Raw genomic sequence first — 10,662 nt, forward strand, 5'->3', positions numbered from 1 at the left:
TACACACACATACACACACATACACACACATACACACACACACACACACGAAGACGTGCTCCCATGCATAAACACAGAAAAAACATGTAATAAAATGAAAATAATTATTCCAGTATATTTTTACGGTATTTGCCTGTAACTAATGAGATTTATGATTAATGATAAGTGGCAAATGGAGATTAAATTTTCTGTAGTGTTGTGAGACACTGAAACTCAAGTTGGCCCATTTATGCCACTCTGTTCCTTTGTTTCTCTTCTCTCTCTTTGCCTCCAGTCATTGTCAAGACACACAAGTTTGCATTTTTCAGTGAAACATTTTGTCATTAATATTTTCTCCCACTGGCTTCATCTTATGGCCATTGATGCTTGCCTTTGTCAAGAAGCCCAGGGCGCCAAAAATTTGAAACCACAGTCTTCTTTTCTTGCTCTTAAGGAAACTTTGTACTCTACTTCTGTTCTTCCCATTCTGTCCCATTTTTTTTCTCCCATCCCTTAGACTTGGTCTCTGCTGAGCCCACAGAAGTGGAGGAATACTTATAGTAATGATTCTTTGTGATAAACCAGCCAAATAATGCTCTACTTTCCTAGCCCTCATTACCAACTTTAAAGAAGGTTCCAATGAATATGTACTTGGAGCCTTAGGGTTTATCATAAATGAATTATGATAAAAATCTCATTACACAGCTTCTATGAAAATGTGTCTTTTTATGTTGAAATTATTGCTCTGAAGTTGTATGTTGCATCAAAATCTTAAAAGTAGCTATATTTTATATTTTTTCTCTGAAAAATCATGAAATATTCAAAATAGGTTATAATCTGGATTTTAAGTATCAGATAGTGATAATTTTAGGGTAACATATTAAAATGATTATCAGAGCCATTTTGTTTTGACTTTTATACTTTACACACACAAAAGAATGAAGTTTTCCATTCAGCCACTTTATTCATACAATTTATGCTTTTTAAGTCAAGTATCATGGTTCTTGAAAAACAAAGATCTATCTGTATCATTCTGAAATTAGAACTCCTTTCACCAACGTTTGCCCTCTGCTTATTATCTGAGTTTTGTCTTTGTGTCTGAGTTTTTCCAGTCTGGTCAGTACTGGAAGCTTTAATTTGGAAAATGACTAGGTGCCTCTTGGGCAGACTTCCATTGTCCCTGCCATGCAGCTGGCCTAATGGTATCCATACGCTCCTATAAGTCAATAGCTTCCCAATATTACTAGAATTTTTCCCTGTTCTTTTAAGGCAGCAACATTTTGTTAACCTTAATCAGAGTCTGACGTGTGTTTCTCTTAAATGGCATCTGATGTGGTGTCTCCCTTCAGTTCTCTGTGGTTTCCTGTTTTTTCTCATACAGAGAGAAAAGTCTTTTGAGGTATTAAGCGTCTTAGCTTTCTTCTTTAATGTTGCACGAAGCCCATGCTTCCCTGCAAGTCCAGTGTTTTCTGGCATGTCTTGCCATTTCTAGTACTTTCTTACACACTGTAATTCCCCCAGGTCTTGTTGAGTGTTCAATCAGAAGGGTTTTCTATTTTCCCCACCTGTGTCCCTTAGCGTTATAAATCCTGCCTCCAAAGTGTTTGTTCCCCAAGGCCGAAGGTGGTCGTAGGCCCTTCCATAGTTAAGTGCCTCCAACAGCTTTGCTATTTTGGTAAATATGGCCCATCAGTGGCTTTGAGCAACTAGGAGAGTCAACACCAATTAGGAACTCATCAAAACTGTTCATTCTTAGGACCCAACGAGATCACAGAATAATTTAGGCTCTAGGTTCTCTGTGACAGGAAGCCCATTAAACAATTTAATCTATGCTATTATTTGTCTGCTGTAGATAATGATAATAATTCAGAATATTCAAGTCATAGCTAAACTTCATTGAGAAAATTGGTATTGAGCGAGGCCAGAGAAATTTTATCTCATTTCTGCTTATTTTCTCTAGAGACAATGGTAAAGAAAAACCCAAGATTTAAATATGCACTATCTTTCTGGAGCATGCATATAGCTTTTGTGTCCTGTTTGAAGACTGAAATATCAGTGTTTAAGACGTGAATAGTTTCTTCCTTCCATCTATTCATGACTAGGAATGTGGCATGAAAGGAGAAAAGGTTGCTAAGGAACAGATAGATGATGGGTGTCACAGATTTTCATGGTGGAAAGGAGGATGGGTGAGTAGTGGAAATTGCTAAGTTTGAGGAATGAGAGAGACAGGTCTTTTCTTAATTCATTCAGGGGTCCTCTAAAGTTCTGAAATATTATGTATTGAAACTTAATAAAATATATTAATTGGTAGATATTGAGTGAACAAATTTCTACAAGATTTATAAAAGAAGCCTTCCAGTTGCATTCATAGGGAAGGTCAGAGAACATGTGCTTTTTACTTCTGCAAACTGCATCTGAGAGGTTGTAGGTGATTGGTCAATAGTTAAACTGCTTTGAGTATATGAAAAGAAGATCATGATGCCTATCACTTTGATCAGATTGCCCTCTATTTGTTATGCTTTGAGATACACCTTCATAACCATGAACTGAATGAAAAACTAAGATTCTTGTTAGATGCTTAGCAAATGCAGAATAAAGTGAACACTTACTTAATGGAACTTGAATGAGCAATATTTTCAACTGTTCTAATACAAATGCAATAGTGTGTGTGTGTGTGTGTGTGTGTGTGTGTGTGTGTGTTTGAGACCGTGTTTCCCTGTAGCAGTCCTGAACTGGAGTCCTTTTCTGGAACTCACTTTGTACACCAGGATGGCCTTAAACTCACAGAGATCCGCCTGCCTCTGCCTCCCAAACTTGGATTAAAGACGTGTGCCACTACCACCTGGCTCAAATCAGATACTGGTAACGTCATGGTTTGCTTCTTTTTCCAGTGGAAGCTATATCCTTATTGACACCTGATTCATTGAGTCATCTGTTTGCTTTGCACAGAACTATTGTACCGTGGAAAGTCTTCAGACAATGCCTGCACGAGGTTCACCAGATCAGCTCTGGCCTGGAAGCAATGGCTCTCAAATCCACCATTGACTTAACTTGCAATGATTACATCTCAGTTTTTGAATTTGATATTTTTACCAGGTTATTTCAGGTAAGATATATACTTGCTTAATCCATCTATCCCCTCCTTCCCTCCAGAGCTCTGTGTTTGTTTCTTTTTTTTTTTTCCACATGCGTACGAAATACACAAACATATGAATAACAATGTCAGTCATGGCAGCCAATGATCATTCCTCTAAGTTTGGAGTGAGTCCTGTGGTACAGGCTTGGAATATCAGGTCATGTGATCCTGGTAGGTTGCTTGTTAGTTTTAGTGATTCAGGGAAAGGAATTGTTTTAAATTCCCTTGTTAACATATTCCCTTTGTTCATCTTTAAGCCCAGTGGCTAAAAGATGAAGCCGTTATAGGTGGGTGTTGGCCAGGTACATCTCATCTGTTTGGCAATGGCAATTTTTTGATCAGAAGATAAACAGCAGAGCTAGAAATAGGTCACTGATTTATCTATAGTGTATGGGGTCTTATATCACTTTACAAATTGCTTTTCCCTTTGAACAAGTTGAAACAAAGTTTTCCATGCCAGCAAATATTCTTCATCAATACATTTTTCAATGCCTGTATAATATTCTGTTACAAATTTGTAACAATATTAATTTACAAAACTCTCATCAAAATTTGTTTTTCTTTATCCAATGATAACTTGTTATTTATCATTTTTACTTTTTAACCTTCATCATTATTTTTATATATTAAAAGCAAGTGAGTGGCATAATACTGAAACAGTCATTGTTTTTGCTTCTTAAATATATCCAAGTTGAATTCCTCTCAATGCAAAAAATTGAAATTTGTGTTGTGAATATGACTTTGCCACTGAAATACGTATGGTCTATGGGGTTTAATTCAAGCACTTACAGAATGAAATCATTCTTTGATAAGTTACAATTCTGCTTGTGATAATTGTAGTGAATGTGCTAAGACTGACTAGACAAGAAGCTTATTTGTGTTCTGAAAGTATTATTTTAATCTGGAATATGGTATGTTCTGACTGTGATATTAGTAAATAAAATATTAGAGTATGACACGGACCTCTTGTTTCCCGTGCTGTATGACTTGTGTATTTAGCTCTAGCTGCAAAATCTAGGTGACTGCTTCGTTTAACCAGAAAGCATTACGTGGTTTCTTAACATAACTCGTTATCAGGAGAACAACAGACTCTGGCGAAGAGCACAGTTAGGGTAGATTTTACTTTATCACAATTTAAAAATCATAGCTTTACATTTTATGTGGAATAAGAAATTTGATAAAATACTGCAGAATGTGTTTGCTTTTTAAAATTTTTGTTGCTTCATTTTCTTGATGTATATATGTTGTGAGCCTATTTTTAAATTATTTTGATAATATAATGAAAGCCTGTAATTTTAAATGATTGTAAGAAGACTTTCAGAAAAGCATCATGCTACCCAGTTACTAATCATATACAGCATAAAGTGCTCCAGGGGTAAAGATCATTTTTGTGAACAAGGATTTCATTTGTAATGGAAATCAAGGAGTCTAAAGGATCAGAGTTTTGATTCATCACCTTCTGATGAAAAGCTTGTATCATTTTCACTGTTAAACATTGCTTCCCCTTAGAGTCTGTTTTTCTCTACTGTTTTAGTTATTTGGTGTGTGTGTGTGTGTGTGTGTGTGTGTGTGTGTGTGTGTGTGTGTGTAGAGAGAGAGAGATTCTCAGAGACAAAGACACACACAACTGTGGGTGACTTTATAGAGTGGGCATCAAGAACTCTAAATCCTCCATTGTTTATTAAAGGTATGTAGGCAGCTTCTTTTTGGATATATGCTTCTCTACTCTACCCACACTGCTGTTCAGCATGTGCATACATTGTCTTACATGTAGTTATTCTTAAAAGATAGCCAAGTAGCCTTAATATTTTGAGGTTTGATTATCCTGTGTGTATTTACTGAGGTGTGAGAAAGAAAGGAAATTCACAGGTAACATGACAGCTATAGATAGGTTTTTGTCCCACCAGCCAGCTCCCAAATAACCACACAGAGACTTACCATTAATTACAAATGCTTGGCCAGTAGCTGACCCATATTTTTTATTTATGCTCTTCCACGTGGTATTACCTTTTATCAGCAAGGCATATTCATCTCTGCTTCCTCTGCATGTGGCTGGCAAATCAGCCCTCCTTCTTCCTAGCATTCTCTCAGTCTATCTATCCGGCCTAACCTCATTTGTTTAGCTGTTGGCTGGTTGGCTCTCTATTAAACCATTGAGAGCAAAATATCTTCAAAGTGTGCGAAAGGATTATTCCACAGCAGACACCTGGGCAGGTTATTGGTTATTGTTTCAAAACGGTGAATTGTGGCAGTGGCTCACCAAATCTGATTAGCCCTCTAATTTCTGAGATTCTTCATTACGCTGGTTTCTGCACTCACTATTTAAATACTTCAACCACACTCAACCACATGTAGCTTCAAATATGAGGAAATTGGTTTTATATTTTTATTGACCTTTTAAAATTTTTATTGACCTCGATTTTTACATACAATTAAAGTTAAGTGATAATTTTTTAAAATTCACTGTTACCAAAACTTTTTAATATTTGTATTGCCTTTATAAAAATTTAAGTTTTTAAGTGCTTTAAGTGTATAAACATCTGTTTTATTATAACTTGATGATGGTGGATCACTAGTAAATAATTCTTACAGTCCTGTATTATTGGGGACTTAGAGTTTTCCATATCATCTGAAAGTGGATGAGGTCCTCTTGGGGTTTGTGTTCTGAAGTAAAGAAAGCAGCATGGCTGTTTAGGAAGCAATGAAGATATGCCAAGTGATGAAGGGGAGAAAGGTGCAGGAATGGCAGGACCAGGAGACCTTTCCTTCCTCTGTTCTCATCCTTAAGTTCACAGGGAACTGAATAAATGCCAGGGAGTCTGGGAAGGAAGTGGCTGTGCTGTGTGGTCTTCCTCCACTCCCTCTTCTTTTCGACCTTTGTCCTTCTCTTTTTCCTCTTTCGGTCAGTGGGAGAGGCTGGGATAGTAAGGTATCAGAGTCATGCCATGTATACCTGAATCTTTCCCCCTATTCCAAAGCTGCAACTTGGTTTCTGTCCCCATTTCCCTAATGCTGGAAAAGCCTGTGTCATTGAACTACAGAACACTACAGTAGTGTGTCTGTGGGAGCATGGTGGTGGAATATGGAAGGAATATCCTAGTCATGGTGGAACATCTAGCAGTAGTAGAATGGAGAAGCATCTAAGAGGAAGGAAGCCATTGGTGATAGCGAGGCTTCCAGAGAGTTTCTGTGGTGGTTCATCTCTTGAATTCACTGCAGTATATTCTGTTGTTTAATAGCCTCCCAGTAATTTTGTGAGGAAAAAGATCTCCTTCAATTCTAGACAAATGAGTTATGAAAATAATTAGTTTAAGAATTATTTTCACGAGCTGATGAGGGAGGGGGACTTGATGTGTGTGGGGGAATGGGAGGCGGTGGTGGGGAGGAGGCAGAAATCCTTAATAAATAAATAAATTTTAAAAAAAAGAATTATTTTCACCAAAGTATTTGTTTTGCTTTCTTTAATCCAGGGAAGGGGTGGGGTTCTGGGTGTGCTGGTTGGGTTGTACTCACATCAGCACAGACTCATCCTATCATGTAAATATTTCTGCAGTAAGCAGCTGGCCCTCTGGCTTAATATCTCTGGGAATGACTTTAGCCTTCAGTTTCATCTTGTTTTTTCGTTGTATTTTGAGCTGTTAATTGGTTCTCATTAAAGTTTTAGATTAAGACAACATATTTCAAGAATTTGTGTGGACATTAATGGAAGCAGCGCCAGTATTTGTCTGATATTCTCTTTTGCCTTGTCCTTCTCGGATGGTGGAGCAAAGCAATGCAGTGAGAACCAAAATGTCTAGCACGGCAGTAATTTCTCCGTTGCCTTTTGACATGTGCTGATACTTTTTCCAAGGATTGTTTTATGCAATTTCAGTCAAGCCTTAAGAAGAAAATTAAAAACATGCCGTAGTTTTCAAATGCAGAGCCGGCGTCTGTATTGCTGGGGTGCTCAGTCTGCCTTTCTAACCCAATTAGATGTGTCGCTGCGATGAGGAAATTCTCTAAAGACGTTTCTTGTTAAGTCAAAAAGGCTAAAAAGCTCTTTAGTACTAAATCATTCTTTCTTGTTATCCTCACTGCAAAGGACACCTGGTCCTTGCAGAATATTTCCTTATATATTTGAAACTTGCTTTACAATGAAGAGCAAGAACAAGTTTCAAAACTAATGAAAGCCCGAACTCTCCTACAGTAATCAAGTCTCAGATGCCAGTTTCAGCAGCTTGAAGTTGGTGACTTGAAACACCTCTTTTATTTTTTTTTTTTTTCCACATAGATGATTTGAGTGAAGAATCTGGCAGAACAGATGGAGTATGCTGCCAATTCTTTGGAATAAATGTAGCTTCGGTCTTGAAAGTATTGCAGGGATGATTCATCCACACCCTGCAGCAGAGTTGCCTGTTACTCACTGCCTTTTTTCTCGTGCCACGATACCTGGAGAGACACCTAATTAGATTAAGAGAGATTGATATGAAACACATGTTTTTGTGAAAAGTTTTCTTCTCTCTGAACCTGTTTTCAAACCATAAACCTTTGCCAGGTCCATAGCAGAGCTAGGATACAGCAAGTGTGGGGGCAGGAGCCTGTTACCTTGGAAAGACCCGCCCCCTCTAAAGCAGCCCTGCACACATGTAATTATCGCAACTTGATTACTATGTATCTGATGGTGCTGGAGTGACTGCGATCCAGGCCTGAGCTGCACAGGAATGCTCCTTGGCCTTACATGACTTGTGGTTGTTGTGTAACCTTTTCCACAACACTTAACTTGAGTAGCATGGTCTCCTATTTTATGAGGTGTCTGAGCAAGGAGCAGCCAGGCACAAAACAGATGGGGAAGATGAGGACTCTGTCAAGAGATAACAGCTCTAAGTAGGCGAGCCTAAAATGGCCTCCTTGAGGAAGGGGTGGATATTCAGGTGGGGCTACAGGAAAGTCACAGTGACAGCAGTGAGTACAGAAAGGCACCTGGGGATCAAAGCCTAAGACCAGTTGCTCTCATATTCCATTTGGTAGTGATCATAAATTCTCTGTTGGGGATATACTCTCCTACGAACACCTTGTTTTCCTTTTGTCCTCTCTATTCCTAAGAAACTTTTTTTTTTTTTGCTTAAACAATTTTCTGTAAAACAAAATAAGCTATTGCCTGTTTTTGCTGTTATTTATCAAAGATTGACCCAAGGCTCATACACCATATTTACCTAAAGATATAGAAAAGACTTTTCTTTCTCTAAGTGTGTGAAACAATGTCATTGGTGTGTATTTTTTTGGGTAATCCCTTTCCGTTTATTTATGTGTTTAGCCCTGGGGCTCTATTTTACGGAATTGGAATTTCTTAGCTGTGACACACCCGGGGTACATGGCATTTCTCACTTACGATGAAGTCAAAGCACGGCTGCAGAAATACAGCGCCAAGCCTGGAAGGTAAGACTCTAGCAGTAATCCTCGGTGTTGTGCTTAAAGAGAAAGCTCCTTGCAGGTTTATTCTTATGAAAATTTGCCATGGCCTTAAAGGGCAAGGTGACTTGGGAAAGCTGGCAGACGAAAACGGTACATTTTGATTGCGTCCTTAAAATGGTATATTGACTTTTAGCGTTGCTGTTAACTAGAAAATGATGTTAATAAATGTAAGAATTATGTAATGCTTGCTTTTCCTTCTCAACATAGTGTGGGGTGTTTTCATATTAGTTGTGTTACACTTTAAACTGATGTACATTGAACTGATTTAAACTGAATGAACATTCAAATATTGTGTTGAAGATAAAATCAAGTTTTCTGTGCAATATTTTAGGACAATTTTGAATAGTTTCAGATAATTTTGATGATGAAATGTAGACTAGTGTACAAATACATATAAATATATATTTATACAATAAGTACATAAAAGCATATGTTTGTTGTTCTATTTCAATTCAATCCCATACCCTTGTCAATTTAGCATGATCCACTTCTTTGTAGCTTCAAAGTTTTTGTTTTGCTTTTCAGATGACTAATCTGAGTGACTGTTGGAATCCTGGTGTCTAGTTAGTTCTTCTGGCATGGGTCAAGAAATCACCCCTCACTATGCCTAATAAAAGACTAGAAATCTTTCTTTCCCCTGCTCAGTGTGTGTTCCTGTGTGTGGCATCTAGGCATGTGCTAGGCACACAGTAAGCCTTTGGGTAGTGACATCTAAACCACAGCAGGCAAAGTCCTAGGTACAATATCAGTGGCATTGGAGACTTTTTCTGGAAGACTTTACTTTTAATAACTATGTCACTGTACCGTTAGGTTGTTCAATTTGTGGGAGAATTTTGTTTGTCTTTATTTAAGAGTTCCTTTTCTACGAACATGGGCTTAAATTGACACAGAAGACTTGTGCTTGCTTGTCCTTTAATACAGTTGCCTTAAGTCAGAGCCAAGAGGTTTAGTTTCTTTTCTAGTAATGAAAATGCTCATGTTTTTGAACATTTAACATGGCATCTTCAAAGGAACCAGTGGCACAGAAACAATTAGGTTTTATTGAAGCCCTCGCTGTAGGGAAGTAACTGTTCTGACCCAGAGTCATGGTCAGGTAATTTGTATATCACCCAACGTTTAGATGAATCATTTTGCTTCATTCAAGGTTCACTCCTTGTAGTAATCCATAGATAGTAATTGTCGTATGTGAGGTGGGATTTGGATGCTTAAAATCTGTTTAGAAAAGCTCCTTAAGAACAGATGATTACTTGCTTTGTGAAATGTCAATCTGACCGCCCTTTCTCTTAGAAAGTATTTTTTCTCTGGCTTCACAATACATAAAACACTGAAGTCCACTCCATGGAAATTTGAGAGCCTTTAGTGTAGTGCCTTACCTGGATCACAACCAATCAGACACTAGCTGCCTGCCTTGAAAGAGTATTTACCCAGCATACGTAAGGTCCTGGGTGTGGTTCCCAGCACCCATCCAAAGAACCGAGAATCGAAAGACTTAATATCTTCAATGACTTTTAGGCTCAAGAATGACTCTGTGAAAGCGAAACAGATTTATCTGATTGTGATAATCGTGCCCTTTTGGAGAGCCAGGTGCTAAAGGAGAAAGTGCGTGTTTACTTCTTTTTAAGGGAGGGAGCACTAGCTACCCACAGGAGGCTCAGCAGCAAAGAATTTGAAACTGGGGAACAAACAGAATGGAAGCAAAAATTTCCTGCGAGGACTAAATTGTTCTCAGTAGCCATGTGTGGCTCTCATAAGTTGTTAGTAACAGCATGCTTTCTTTGGAGGGCTTGAGCATCCTCTGTAATGACTGATATCAGGAACACCATCCAGAGACAGTGCAGAGAAAAAGAAAATATGTTTAGTAACACTGGACAAATTTACAAATATGCAAGACACATAGATAAGTAATTACTTATAAAACATTAACCATCCAATTTTGCAATTGTATGCTATAATTCAATATCAAATTCTACATATTTTCTCAAATACATAGTGCCCACAATCTCTGATATTTCTATATTTTATTCTTTATTTGGAAACATTATATAAATTTTTGAGTAAGATATTTTGGAAGAATTTATTTAGTGAGTATATATACA

The 10,662-nt window shown here is 37.7% G+C and overlaps 1 protein-coding gene across 4 annotated transcripts in view; it reads left to right on the forward strand.

Moving 5' to 3' along the window:
* Window positions 1–10,662, forward strand: part of Cblb (Cbl proto-oncogene B) — a 186,948-nt gene that overhangs the window by 105,045 nt on the left and 71,241 nt on the right. For all 4 annotated transcript variants that reach the window (XM_005345058.1, XM_005345059.2, XM_026786262.1 and 1 more), the window contains exons 5-6: window positions 2,929–3,085; window positions 8,409–8,530. In XM_005345058.1, coding sequence (XP_005345115.1) covers window positions 2,929–3,085; window positions 8,409–8,530 — 279 coding nt within the window. The remainder of the gene's footprint in view (window positions 1–2,928; window positions 3,086–8,408; window positions 8,531–10,662) is intronic.

This window comes from Microtus ochrogaster, chromosome 2 (genome assembly GCF_000317375.1).
Source record: "Microtus ochrogaster isolate Prairie Vole_2 chromosome 2, MicOch1.0, whole genome shotgun sequence".
Lineage (NCBI taxonomy): Eukaryota > Metazoa > Chordata > Mammalia > Rodentia > Cricetidae > Microtus > Microtus ochrogaster.